General features: G+C 44.1%; 1 protein-coding gene across 1 annotated transcript in view; it reads right to left on the bottom strand.

The window, feature by feature from the left end:
• Positions 1–14290: 14290 nt before the first annotated feature.
• Positions 14291–15209, bottom strand: part of LOC125487576 (zinc finger protein 235-like) — a 14171-nt gene continuing 13252 nt past the window's right edge. Inside the window, exon 4 of the mRNA XM_048619385.1 lies at positions 14291–14622. Coding sequence (XP_048475342.1) covers positions 14291–14622 — 332 coding nt within the window. The remainder of the gene's footprint in view (positions 14623–15209) is intronic.

The raw sequence follows: 15209 nt of genomic DNA, 5'->3' as shown, positions 1-15209 counted from the left end.
GGACCCAGCACCGATTCTTGTGGCACACCGCTGGTCACAGGCCTCCAGTCTGAAAAGCAGCCCTCCACCATCACCCTCTGTTTTCTACTTCGAGCCAGTTCTGTATCCAAATGGCTAGTTCTCCCTGTATTCGATGTGATCGAACGTTGCTAACCAATCTACCATGAGGAACCTTGTCGAATGCCTTACTGAAGTCTATATAGATCACGTCCACCGCTCTGCCCTCATCAAACCTCTTCGTTACTTCTTCAAAAACCTCAATCAAATTAGTGAGACATGATTTCCCAGCACAAAGCCATGTTGACTATCCCTAATCAGGCCTTGCCTTTTCAAATACATGGAAATCCTATCCCTCGGGATTCCCTCCAACAACTTGCCCACCACCGATATCAGGCTCACTGTTCTATAGTTCCCTGGCTTTTCCTTACCACCATAGAGGCACCACATTAGCCAATGTCCAGTCTTCCAGCACGTCACCTGTAGCTATTGATAATACAAATATCTGAGCAAGGGGCCCAAGCAATCACTTCCCGAGATCCCCCTCGAGTTCTAGGGCACACCTGATCAGGTTCCAGCGATTTATCCACCTTTGTGTATTTTAAGACATCCAGCACCTCTTCCTCTGTAATATAGACATTTTTCAAGGTAGCGCCATTTATTTCCCCATGTTCTATATCTTCCGTATCTTTCTCCACAGTAAACACTGATGCAAAATACTTGTTTCGTATCACCTGCATGTGCTGTGGTTCCACATGTAGCCAGCCTTGCTGATCTTTAAGGGGGCCTGTTCTCTCCCTAGTTACCGTTTTGTCCTTAATGTAATTGTAGAATCCCTTTGGATTCTCCTCAACCCTGTTTGCCAAAGCTCTCTCATATCCCCTTTCTGTCCTCTTGATTTCAATCTTAAGTGCACACCTACTGCCTTTATACTCTTTTAGGGATTCACCACGATCTTTGCTGTTTATACCTGATATATGCTTCCTTCTTATTTTTGACCAAAACCTCAATTTCTGTAGTCATCCAGCATTCCCTACACCTACCAGCCTTGCCCTTCTCCCTAACAGGAACATACTGTCTTTTGACTCTCATTATCTCATTTTTGAAGGCTTCCCATTTTCCAGCCACCCCTTTAGCTGTGGGCATCTGCCCCCACTTAACTTTTGGAAGTTCTTGCCTAATACTATCAAAATTGGCCTTCCTCCAATTTAGAACTTGAACTTTTAGATCTGATCTCTCCCTTTCCATCACTATTTTAAAACTAATAGAATTATCGTCACTGGCCTCAAAGTGCTTCCCCCACTGACAACTCAGTCACCTGCTCTGCCTTATTTCCCAACTGTAGGTCAAGTTTTGCTTTTTCTCTAGTAGGTACATCCACGTACTGAATCCGAAAATTTTCTTGTGCACACTTCGCATTTCCTCTCCATCCAATACTTTACACTATGGCAGTCACAGTCTGCATTTGGAAAGTTAGAATCCTCTGCTATTACCACCCAATTATTCTTACAGATGTAATAGAATCCATGTCATAGAATCCCTCTAGTGTGGAAACAGGCCATTTGACCCAACAAGTCCACACTGACCCTCAGAAGATCATCCGACCCAGACACACCCCCCTACCCTATCAATGTAACCCTGCATTCCCCATGGCTAATCCACGTAGAATGGACATCTTTGGACTGTGGGAGGAAACCCTTGCAGACATGGGGAGAATGTGCAAACTCTATGCAGAGAGTTGGCAGAGGCTGGAATCGAACCTGAGTCTCTGGTTCCATGAGGCAGCAGTGCTCACCACTGAGCCACTCCTTAGACATCTCCTTACAAATTTGTTTCTATATTAAGTACAACCCCAATAAGGTAATCATCCCTTTCTTATTCCTCAGCTGCAGCCTATGTACAGCTGTAATGTTATCCTGAATCAAAAATGCACTCCTCCTCCTCTCTTGACCCCCTTTCTACCTTTCCCATTGATTCTATACCCTGGAACATTAAGCTGCCAGTACTGTCCATCCCTGAGCCATGTCTCTGTAATTGCTATGATATCCCAGTCCCATGTTCCCAGCCATGCCCTGAATTCATCTGCCTTACCTGTTAGGCCTCTTGCATTGAAATAAATGCACTTCAATTTTTCGGTCCTACCTTGTTCTCTGCTTTATTCCTGCCTGCCCTGACTGTTTGACTTGCCCCTTTTCCCAACTGCACCAGTCTCAGACTGATCTCTTTCCACGCTATCACCCTAGGTCTCCCCCTCCCTGCCCCCACCAACAGCACCAATTTAAATCCTCCTGAGCCAGTCTAGCAACTTTCCCCGCCAGTATATCAGTCCCCTTCTAATTCAGGTGCAATCCATCCTCCTTATATAGGTCAGTTCTACCCCAGAAGAGATTCCAATGATCAAAAATGTGAATCCTTTTCCCCTACACCTGATCCTCAGCCATGCATTCATATGCTCTATCCTCTTATTCCTACCCTCGCCAACATGTGGCACCAGGAATAATCCAGACATTACTCCCCTCGAGGACTTCCTTTTTAAATTCCTAACTTTCTCTATTCTCTCCTCAGAATCTCGTCCTTTTCTCTCCCTAAGACATTAGTTCCAATGTTTCGAACGACCTCCTGCTGGTCCCACTCCCCTTTGAGGATATTCTGCACCTTCTACGTGATATCCTTGATCCGGGCACCAGGGAGACAGCACAGCATTCTGATGTCTCGCTGTCACCCGCGGAAACATCTGTCTGTGCCTGTAACTAGAGAGTCCCCTTTCACAATCGATCGCTTGGAACCTGACGTACCCCTCGCTACATTAGAGCCAGGTTTGGTACCAGAAACCTGGCTGTCAACGCTACATTACCCTGAGACTCCATCCCCCCTACAATTTTGAAAACCACGTACTTGTTTGAGATGCGGATAGCCACAGGAGACTCCTGAATGACCTACCTCCCTCTTCTACCTTTCCTGGAGGTAACACATCTACCTGACTAATCTGTGATTTATCTCCCTCCCTGCCACTGCCATCCATCATACCCCGTTTCCTGTAAATCCCTCATTGCCTCTAACTGCCGCTCCAACTGATCCATGTTATCCGATAGGATTCGCAACCAAACACACTTCCAGCAGACATTTATCATCAGTAAGATGGAAACTCTCCCTAATCTCCCACATCCGACCCAACTAAAGGCCATCTTTGCACCTTAACAATCGACAGACCCGGAAAATATCACAGTCTTACAGCTCTAAAAACACTGCTGCAGGCTAACTTAGTACCTATTTTTTATTTATTTATACACTGTTGAAAATAGGGCCTTGGGTAGTGTTGTAGAACAGAGACCGAGGGGTTCAGGAACATAGTTCTTTTGAAATTTGCGACACATGTAGACAGGGTGGTGAAGAAGACATTGAGCACGCTTGCCTTCATTGCTCAGACCTTTGGGTATAAAAGTTGGGACGTCGTGTTGAGGTTGTACAAGATGTTGGTGAGACCATTTCTGGAGTGCTGTGTCCATTTCTGGTCTCTCTGTTATAGGAAGGATATTATTAAACTGGAGAGGGTTCAGAAAAGGTTTACCAGGATATTGCTGGGAATAGAGGGTTTGACTTATATGGAGAGGCTGGGAGTTTTTTTACTGGAGTGTAGGAGATCGAGGGGTGACCTTACAGAGGTTTATAAATCATGAGAGGTATAGATGAGTGTATGGCTGGTGTATTTTCCCTTGTGTGGAAGATTTCAAGACTAGTGGTTATATTTTAAGCATGAGCAGAGAAAGATTTTTTAAAAAAAGACACGAGGGGCAATATTTTACACAGCACTTGGTTCCTGCCAGAGGAAGTGGTGGATGTGAGTACAGATATAATGTTTAAAACATATTTGGATATGTACATGAATAAGAAATCTTTGGAAGAATATGTGCCAAGTGCAGGCAGGTGTGATTAGTTTAGTTTGGGATTATGGTCAGCATGGACTGGTTGGACTGAATGTTCTGTTTCCAAGCTGTGTGACATTCTGCAGTATCTTTGACAACCTTCCTCATTATCCACAACTCGACCAATTTTAGTGTCATCTGCAAACTTACTAACAGGACATCTAATTCATTTACCTACATTATGAAAAACAGAGGTTGCAGCACTGATTCTTGTGAAATACCACTGGTCACAGATCTCCAGTGAGAAACACTGTCCTCCACAACAACCCTCTGTCTTATAGACCAAGTCAATTTTGTATCCAACTTACCAACTCACCATTGATCCCTCATGACTTAATCTTCTGGAACAGCGCACCATGAGCAACCTTGTCAAATGTTTAGTAAAGTCTGTGTTGACAATGTTTACACAACGAACTCTTACCAAGAAAGGCGAATTTCTATCCTGCATTGACTGTCATAGATTTTTTTCTAATCACCTTTTACATGACATTAAATGGGAACAATTTGCAGGCAGGGAGTTCATGGGAAACATCACATCAAGATCTGACAAGTCAGTTGATTCATCAGGACCTGAATATTATCAGGCTTTGACTGTAGAGGAAAAATTATTTGTCTGTCCTTGCTGGGAAATGATTTTATGTCTAGCTGTGAATGTGAAAACACCTAGATACTCAGGTGTGGTCAAACTAGGATACTATATTATGTGTTCATTTCCGAACACCCAACCAGAGGAAGGATAGAGGATATTGATCTACGAGGGAGTGCAGAGGGTGAGCTGGTGGCCCAGTGGTGTTATTGTTGGACTGTTAATCCAGTGACCCAAGTAATGTTATGGGAACCCAGGTTAGAATCCCACCACGGCACACCGTGGAATTTGAATTCAATAAAACTCTGGAATTAAGAGTGTAATGATCACTATGAATCCCATTGTCGACTGTTGGAAAAACCCATCTGGTTCATTGCTGTCCTGTAGGGAAGGAAACTGCCGTCCTTACCTGGTCTGGACTACATGTGACTCCAGGTGCAGAAAAATGTGGTTAACTCTGAACTGCCCTCTGTACCATTAGGGATGGGCAATAAATGCTGGCCTGGCCAGTGATGCCCTTATCCTGTGAACGAATATAAAACAAAGAGCAATGCTGAAGTCTAGGTGCTAAGTCATGAAGCAAGGCTGCAGAAATGAGTCCTGGAGTAAATATAGCATACAAATAGGCTATTTGGCCCATCAATCTTTAGTGTCTCATTATAGAAAAATCTCGTCTGTCTCCGAACCGCTCCGTGTCTATCACCAAAGTCTTGCAGGTTTCTTTTCTTCAAGTGCTGACCCAATATCTTTTATGCCATTCGAGACTGGTCTGTCATTCAATAACATCATGGCTGATCTGATTGCAAACTCTGCTTCACTTTTTGTCAAAGGATAACGTTTTGTTTAGGGTCAGTGTTTTTCTCAGCTTTTATGCTCAATACTTACAAATATACGGGATTTTGATGGCTTGTATTTATATCAATATGGCCTTCAGAGATCTGTGCATGTCAACCACCAGTGTGAGCTCCCTGGTGTGTGGTTTTGTGGTGATGGTTTTCCCAGGAACCGGTTGCTGTTCTCCCCTTAGTTGATGCATGGTGAGAGTTTGGGAAATTCTGTCAACCTTCACTTGAGTTGCAAATATATGAAACCTATTTTGCATCTCCCTTCTTCACCTCTTTCTCTGTCTCCGCTCCCGTAGAGGCTTGTGAAGGCTCAGACCGTGTGACAGGTTCCGTTCCCTGCAGGCTATTTGTGAATTCAGTTGGGTTTTGTTATAATCTAGCAGCTTTCAAGGTCACTTTATTATGTTTTACAGGGTATTGGAAAGGGAGAAGGTTCAGGAATGAAAATCAAACCAAACGTCATTTCCAGTCAGAGATACTTGATTTGTCAGGATGTGAATAACATCAGCCTTTGAACGTGGAAGGAAAATGCACCATTCACAGTGGGGACAGACTGTACACATGTGAACAAGGCTTCAGCCAAAACATGAATGCTGTCAAAGTGAGGAGAAATTGTGGAAATGTGTGGACTGTGGGAAGGGATTCAATTATCCATCTGAGCTGGAAACTCACCAGCGAATTCACACTGGGGAGAGACTGTTCACCTGCTGTGATTGCGGGAGAGGATTTACTCAGTTAGCCAGCCTGCAGAGACACCAGTGGGTTCACACTGACGAGAGACCTTTCAAATGTTCGGACTGCGGGAAGTGCTTTAAAGTTTCCCAAGAACTGAAGAGACACCAACGAGCTCACACTGATGAGAGACCGTGTAGATGCTCTCGCTGTGGGATAGGGTTCAGATGCTCATCTGATTTCACTGTACACCAGCGTGTCCACACTAGAGAGAGGCCGTTCACCTGCACGTTGTGTGGGAAAGGATTCACTTGTCTCTCCAGCTTGCTCAGACACAGAAGAGCTCATACTAGGGAAATAACAAGGTGTAGAACTAGATGAACACAGCAGGCCAAGCAGCATCAGAGGAGCAGGGAAGATGACGTGTTGGGTCTGGACCCTTCTTCAGAAAAAGACTTGGTCCAACTCGGCTATGCCGCACAAACATTCCAAACTAATCTAGTCCCATTTGCCAGTATTTGACCCATATTCTATTTGTGTACCCATCCAGATGCCTTTTAAATATTGTAGTTGTACCACCTCCTCTGGCAGCTCAATCTATACTTGTACCACTCTTTGCGTGAAAATGTCGCCCCTTAGGTTCCTTTTAAATCTCTCCCCGCTCATCTTCAACCTATGCCCCTGGGTTTTGGACTCCCCTACCTTGGGGAAAAGACCTTGGCTATGCAGCCTATCCATGCCCCTCACGATTTTATAAACCTCTGGGAGGTCAGCCTTCAGCCTCTGACACTCCAGGGAAACTAGCCCCAGTGCTTTCAGCCTCTCCCTATACCTCAAACCCTTCAACCTCACAACATCCTTGTAAATCTTTTCTGAACTTTTTCAAGTTTCACAACATTCTGACTAGAGTAGGGGGACCAGAATTGCAATGCTGTATTCCAAAAGTGGCCCAGCCAGTGTCTTGTACAGCCACAACATGACCTCCCAACATCTATACTCAATGCACTGACCAATAAAGGCAAGCGTACCAAATGCTTTCTTCACTATCCTGTCTATCTGTGACTCCACTTTCAAAGAACTATGAACCTGCACTCCAGGGTCTCTGTTTGCCAACAGTCCCCAAGACCTTACCAATAAGTATATAAGTCCTGCCCTGATTTGCCTTTCCAAAATACAGCACCTCACATTTATCTATATTAAACTCTATCTGCCACTTCTCAGCCCATTGGCCCATCTGATCAAGATCCTTTATACTCTGAGGTAACCTTCTTTGTTGTCCACTACACTTCGAATTTTGGTGTCATCTGCAAACTTACTAACCATACCTCCTATGTTCACATGCAAATCATTTATAAAAATGAAAAAAAGCAGTGGACACAGCACCAATCCTTGTGGCACACCGCTGGTCACAGACCTCCAGCCTGAAAAGCAACCCTCCACCACCCTCTGTGTCCTACCTTCAAGCCAATTTGGTATCCAAATGACTACTCTGCCTGCGTTCCATGTGAAGTAACCTTGCTAACCAGTCTACCATGCAGAAAATTGTTGAAAGCCTTGCTGAAGTCCATATAGACAATGTCCACTGCTCCACCTTCATCAATCTTCTTTGTCACTTCTTCAAAAAACTCAATCAGATTAGTAAGACATGAGTTCCCACGCGCGCTGCCATGTTGACTATCGCTAACCTGTCCTTGCCTCCCCAACTACATGCAAATCCTATCCCCCAGAATCCCCTCCAACAATGTACCCACCACCAATATCAGGCTCACTGGTCTGCAGCTCCCTGGCTTGTTATCAAGGAGGTGAAAGATTATCAGCAGCAGGCAGGACTGTGGATCTGAAGTTACAATAAGATGAGCCAACTTAGCAGGTCATCCTCATTACTGTAACCTGAATGCACCTAATTTAGTCATGTTTCACCCTGTTCTGTTCTGTTCCGAGGGAAAAAAGAACCCCACTATTCCCCTCCTCAAACCAAATGTTTTCTTAATCTGGAGATCTTTCTTAAATGGCAAAAGGTTGCAAAGTACAAAAGACCTAGGTGTCCTTATCAATAACTCACTGAAGGCTAACATGCAAATACACCAAACTATTAGGAAGGCTAATGAAACGTTTATGTAAAAGAAAAAGACCTTGCTGGAGAAATTCAGCAGGTCTGGCAGCATATGTTGGAGAGAAAGCAGAGTCAACATTTCCGGTCCAGCCTCTCAAGAACTGGTAGTAGCTGGGAAAAGATGGTATGTGTGCTAAAGATGGTGAGGGAGTAGGAATAGATGCAGTAGGAGCCCAGGGACAAATAAAGACATCAAGGCAGTCACAGAGCTGGATAATAGTGAGCCAGGGAGAAAGAAAAGCTGCTAATGGGGACCAGTGGTAGGTGAAAATGAGTTGGCCATGATGTAAGCAGCCCACATGATGACAGGGTCTGGGATGTGGGCTCGGTAAAGGACATGGAAGAACGTGTTCAGGATGTAAACTTATTGAACTCGATATTCAGTCCTGAAGGCTGCAGGGTCCCCAAGTGGAAAATGAGATGCTCTTCTTCCGGTTTGCACTTAGCATCACTGGAGCACTGCAACAGCCCGAGACAGAAATGTTGGCCGGTGAACATGACGGTGTGTTGAAGTGACAGGTAACTGGAAGCTCAGGTCATTTTTGTGGAAAGAACGTAGGTGTTCTGCAAAGCAGTAATCCAGTCTGCATTTGGTCTCCCCAGTGTAGAAGAGACCACATTGTGAGCAGCGTTTACTGTAGACTAGATTGAATGAAATGCAGGTTAAGCACTGCTTCACCCGGATGATGTGTTTGACCCTTTGGATAGTGAGGAGGGAGGAAGTAAACAGGAAGGCATTACACCTTCTGCGATTGCTTGCGAAGGTGCTGTGGGGTATGGAGAGGTGTTGGGAGTGGACCAGGGTGTCCCAGAGGGAATGGCCCATGCGGAATGCTGACCAGGGAGAGGAGGGGAATAGGTGTCTGGTGCTGGCATCTTGCTGGAGGTGACGGAAATGGTGATGTATGATGATAATGAAATGTTAGCCTTGATCAAAAGAGGATTTAAGGACAGAGGTAGTGAAGTCCTGTTTCGATTGTATAGAAATTTGGTCAGACTGAAGTGCTATGTGCAGTTTTGGTCTCCTTCTCTCAGGAAAGATATTATCACAGAAGGAGCACAGCAAAGGTTGACTGGGCTTGTTTCGGATGGTAAAACTGTCCTGTTGAAGATAGATTAGGCAAACTGGGCCAATGTTATCCAGAGTTTCAAATATTGGGAGCTGATCTCATCAAAATGTTTAGAGATTGTCAGGATGTTGTGTAACTTAGGCATGCTAGTGTTCCTGGTCCTTCTAGAAGGTGGAGGTCGGGAAGTTCCTGCAAAGTTCTGCTCAAGGTGTAGACAATATTATATTCCTCTACTTCATCTGTTGTCTTTCATGTCACTGTGTCTCTCCCCTTCAAAGAGTCCAGCATCTTCTGTACATCCATTCCAGTTGACAGGCTCCCTTCACTGATGGACGTTTGTGAACTGCTTGTGATTTTGTGACAATTCAGCAGTTTCCTTAGTCACTTTTTCCTCATGCAAGACCCATGTTTACCAGTCATTTGGCTTCTTTTCACAACCTACATTTGTTTTTGTGTGTTCTCTCTCCCCTTTTTTTTTGTTTAGAATTAATTTTGCAAAATATTAGAATGGGAGGACTTACAGTCAGAAACTCAAACTAAACAGCCCATCCTTTCTGGAATTTTGGGCTCGAATTCCCTACACGTTGATCTATGTTGAAGCAGCTCTTATCAAAGTCACAAATTGCATCCAAAATACTATCCTATCCTTCATCACCCCTTTCAGCCTGTCGACAGTATTTCTCACCAGTGACCAAACCCAAGGCTTCTCCAACTAGCTGGGTCTGCATTCTCTGATTCCTATCCTCTTTATCCGATCATAGTCAGAGAATCAATTGCAGTGATGGTGATCATTTGAGTTATGTTTTTATTCACAAAGCTTGATACTCAGATGTTCCATTATTGTACTGGTTGTGGCTGTCGCTTTCAGAGCAAGTCCAGCTACAGGAGTCCTTTTGTAAAAGGTGAAAAGAGTGAATGGTCCACAGTACACAACTGAAGCTCATAGAGAAACAAAAACATCTGATAATTCTGACTACAATACAAATTGCAGCATAATAACTGTAATTGCTGTTTCAGGCTAATTGAGCAATATTCATTGGCAAGATTGGTCAAAAGCTCCATTAGTGCAGAAAGCAGTTGGTAGGACACAGACCTTGATCTTATTCTCTGCACTGCCTGACTGTCCCCCTGTTTCCCTGATTCAGATACTGATTAACTGAGACTCGGTCTGTAATGGTGGCCAGATTACCAACAAACCAGTATGCCTCAGAAACCATTTTATCTGAAATCGCAGTTTGGCTGGGTGAGCAACGCATGCTCAATGACTCCTGAGACCTTTGGTTTTGGTGCAGCACAGAAGACCATCAATCAGTCAAATGAATGGGAGCGAAAGAGGCATGTAGCCAAGCCAGAAGTTCCCTCATTGGGAAATCAGTGAATTACAGGTGCTCAGAACTTGCAGAGTCCAATCATCTCATCTTCACATGGGAGATTCTCCACTTTCTTTTAAAAGTGACTTTTTTGGCAACAACATACTAACCATCCAAACCATTCTTCCCTGCGTGGAGAAAAACTCCTGCAGATATTTTGACCCCTCTGTTTCTTCACCTCTTAGGACAGCAGACCCACTTTCTTCCATCTCTCTACTGAAGCAAAAACACTCACTGTTGATACTATTTTGGGAAATCGTCCCCTCATCCTCTCCAAGACATCGACATCATTCTTAAAGTCTGGTGCTCAGAGTTCCACATAATTCAACTGAGGATCTACCAATGATTTAAATCAGTTTGGTATAATTTCATGCTCTCATCCATCTTGTATCCATTAGTGAAGCTGAGGACCTGTTAAATTTTTCAAAACACAGCTTGACCGTATTCCCAAGTCACTCTGTTCCTGCATTGTTAAAAATTGTACCATTTAGTTTATTCTGCCTCTCCTCATTTGAACTTTCAAAGTCCAATCATTGACTGTGAATTAGTTTGGGATATTCTGAAGCTGTAAAAGGGGCAAAATGAACATAAGAACCTTCTGTGTCTGATTAAAAGTTGCAGATTTTGCTCTCCAAGGTTACACTGTATTTGAGATTCACCATGACCTATTTTATTGCAGCTGAGAGTCGATGAATGAAGAGGACAGATCACAGGCAGTGGGTCTTCAAAATTCGCTGCAGGACTCATCTGTTTCCACTCTTAGTTCAGGAGGCAGGTGTTCTCCTGATGCACAGTGACCAACATTTGTGTTTTATCCGAACAAAAGAACAGGACAGACATTGGGTTATTGTTTTGCAATCTCATTATGCACAAACTGGTGCCATGGAACAGAAACAGTTTTTGTATTTACATAACACACTTAGACCTCTAAGACTCTACAGAACAGGAGAAAGCCTTTTGCCCCATTGAGTCTGTGCCAGTCAAAAACAACCACTTTATGACTCTAATCCCATTTTCCATCTCTTGGCGCATAGCCTTGTATGCATCATAACTGTACATCTAAGTACTGCTTAAATGTTATGAGTGTTTCTGCTTCTACCACTCTTACAGGCAGTGAGTTCCTGATTCCCACCCCCCTCTCATCAGTGTAAAAAAAAATTTTGCTCACGTTCCCTTCCAGACCTTCTGCCCCTTGGCTAAATCTGCACCTCTGGTCACTGACCATCAAGGGGAAGGGTTTCTTCCAGTCTACCCTGTCTCTACTCCTCATAATTTTGCACATTACAAAAAGGCAATAAGCTGTCTCAAGATTTTTCGGAGCAGTTTAATGAAGAAACATTTGACATCAAGTCAGAGAAGGTGACTTGGAGAGGCCATTTTTAACAAATACATTTATTCAGGGGAGAGAGGTTCAGGAAAGGAATTTCTGAGCTTCACACACAGTCATGGACACGATAGCTAGAATAATTAAAATCAGGGAGGCTAAAGTAGCCCAAATGAGAGGAGCGCAGTGTGTTTGTAGATGACAGAGATGAGGACACAGTGGGAGTTAATAACAAGGATATTAATTTTAAATTTGAGGCATTACTTGCCCAGTAGCCAACATTGATCAGCAAGGATAGGGGTGTTGGGCAAAGGGGACTTGGTGAGAGACACAGGCACCAGAGTTTTGGATGATCTTGTGATTGCAGGTGTGGCTAGGGTGAGTGAGAGAGACTGGTTGGGAATGTATTGGAATCAGGTCTAAGGCAACACAAACATGGAAGAGGGTTTTGGTAGCAGATGAGCTGGGGTGAGGTAGAGACAAACAACCTTCTGCAAATTGAAATTTCTGGTGTTAGTAATTATATGGATGTGCGGTCGGGAGCTGATCTTTGATTAAATATGACACCACGATTGTGAGGAGTGTGGTTCGGCCTCAGATAATTTCCCAAGGAGAAGGATGGACTTGGTAGTTAGGGAACAGAATTCTCAACAGTGACCAAAGATAATGGCCTTTTGGATATGGTATAAGGAGTTTAATAATTTAGTGGCCGGAGAGGTATGGAAAGGGATTGTGGTGAGATAGAGCTGGGTGTCCTTGTGAAAACTAACACGGTGCTTTTGGATGATATCACCTCATGGTAGCATGTGGATGAGAAATGGGAGAGGCCAAGGATTGCTCCTTGGTGGACAACCCAAGCACTACAAGTACCTTAGAGAGGAAAGGGAGGCACAGATGGAGTGGTTGCTTTTTCTCAGGATGTTCGATGATGGTAGACTTAAAGGAGAGAGTGGACCAGGAGGGGAGAGAAGGCCATGAACAACAATCACTTAAAGTGGGGGAGTTGGATGGTCTGTGCTTTGTAGAATCCCCAAGCATAGAAGCAGACTATTTGGCCCATTGAGTCCAGATTGATCTTCTGAAGAGCATCCCATCTCATCCCTGTAACTCTGCATTCCTCGTGGCTAATCCACTCAGCCTGCACATCCCTGGACACTATGGGCAATTTTAGCATGGCCAATCCACCTAACCTGTACCTCTTTGGAAATCAGAGCACCCAGAGGGGAGCCACACAGACACAGGGAGAACATGCAAACTCAACACAGGTAGTCACCCGAGGTTGGAATCAAACCCAGGTCCCTAGTGCTGTGAGGCAGCAGTGCTAATCACTGAGCTACTGTGCTGTCCAGTCAAATGAGAATAGATCAACATCATCTCTGGTTCGGCATGACGAGAAAAACAAAACTGGAAAAAGGTGCAAGTTCAGGATTAAAACCAGGAGAAAATTTTGTGCAAATTTGGCCCAGTGGCTAGTAGAAGGGAGGGATGTAGCAAAAGCAGATGATTGGATTGTCTCAAGTTCAGTGACAAGCTCCAAGAGCTCCTCACATTTATTGTTGGAGATCAGGATGTGGGAGAAAGGGAAGAGGGAGAAACCTTCAAAAGGAACAAACTTGATTTCGATGTACTAAAAAAAAAATCATATTCTGTGTTTAATGCAAGCCGAATTTATTTGACTTTTATCCAGAATATTAAAACCTGTAACTGAAGTGGGGTTTAGTAACATTAGCAGAAACAGAGCCTGATGTAAGAGGTTCCCTCCCGAGTAGGAGAGGCAGCTAAATCCCATCACTGCAGTTACTTGTGAACTTGCTGGTGCTTCAGCCGGTTGGGTGACTGAATTAATCCCTTCCCACGCTTGGAGCAGGTGCGTGGTCTCTCCCCAGTGTGACTTTGCTGGTGTCTCAAAAGGTGGGATAATTGAATGAATTCCTTCCCATATTTGGAGCATGTAAACAGTCTCTCCCCAGTTTGAACATGCTGGTGTACAATGATTTCAATTTATTCCCTGCACCCATTCCCACAGTGAGAGCACCTGAATAGTTTCTCATCAGTGTGAACGTGTTGATGGGACACTAGCTCTCTCGAACTTTTAAAGCATTTCCCACAGTTTGGACATTTAAAAGGTCAGTGTGAACTCACCAATATTTCAGCAGAAGGGATGAGCAAATCACTGCCCACACAACAAACAGGTGAACAGCTTCTCCACTGTGTGAATTCACTGGTCTTCAGTGAGGTTAGCTGAATGCTTGAACCCAATACCACAGTAACAGCATCTGAACAGTCTGTCATCAGAGTGACCACATTGAGATATCAGTTCCCCAGAAAAGGTCCCTCTGCGATGTGAACTTGCTGGTGTAGCAGCAGAGTGGTTGAGCAAGTGAATCCCCTTACACAGAACAGATGAATGGTCTCTTCCCATTGTGAACTTGCTGGTTTGTCAGCAGGTGGGATGACCTAGTGAATCCCTTTCCACACTCAGGGCAGGTATACGGCCTCTCCCCAGTGTAACTGCACTGATGAACTTCCAGCTGGGAAGGATTTTTGAATTCCTTCCCACATTCTCCATGTTTCCGTGGTTTCTCAGTCTGATTGCTGATTTTTGCTTTTGTGATCAAAGCGGGATGACGTTCAGATTGTGAGGACTGAGTATCTCTGTCAGAATCCAAAATGACATACAGTTTGAGTTTCCTGACTGCAAATATTCCCTGTCTGATTTCCTCTAAAATAAATTTAAAATAGAAACAAGAAAATGTGACCATAAACTGAGGGGGAGAAAAAAGCAGGATATGATAATGAGCTGAATAAATCCAGTAATTTGTGGAGCTGGCAACAGGACAATGTGACCATGAAAACTGCTGGATTTTTTTTTACAAAAAAACACAACTGGTTCAGTAATGCCTTTCAGGGAAGGGAACCAGCTGCCCAAGCTGAGCCTATACAAGACTCTGGTCTGCATCAAGAACAGAGAAAAATTAGGGAGTGGGAATTAAAATGGGCTTTATCTATCTGCAATGTTGACAGAACCTCCTAAATGTACCTACTGGAAAAACAAAAGCAGTTGGTGCAATGGGATACCATCACTTCCAGGACTCGCAGCAGCAGGTTCAGACAGGAGAGATACCATTCGCTTGCTCCATGTGTCAGAAGGCAATTAATCGATCAGTCAGAGATAATAGGAACTGCAGATGCTGGAGAATCTGAGACAACAAGGTGCAGAGCTGGATGAACACAGCAGGCCAAGCAGCATCATAGGAGCAGGAAGGCTGACGTTTCGGGCCTAGACCCTTCATCAGAAATGGTCTAGGC

The sequence above is a fragment of the Rhincodon typus genome, chromosome 42 (assembly GCF_021869965.1).
Source record: "Rhincodon typus isolate 14 chromosome 42, sRhiTyp1.1, whole genome shotgun sequence".
Classification (NCBI taxonomy): Eukaryota; Metazoa; Chordata; class Chondrichthyes; order Orectolobiformes; family Rhincodontidae; genus Rhincodon; species Rhincodon typus.
This window is presented reverse-complemented; position numbering and strand designations above follow the sequence as displayed.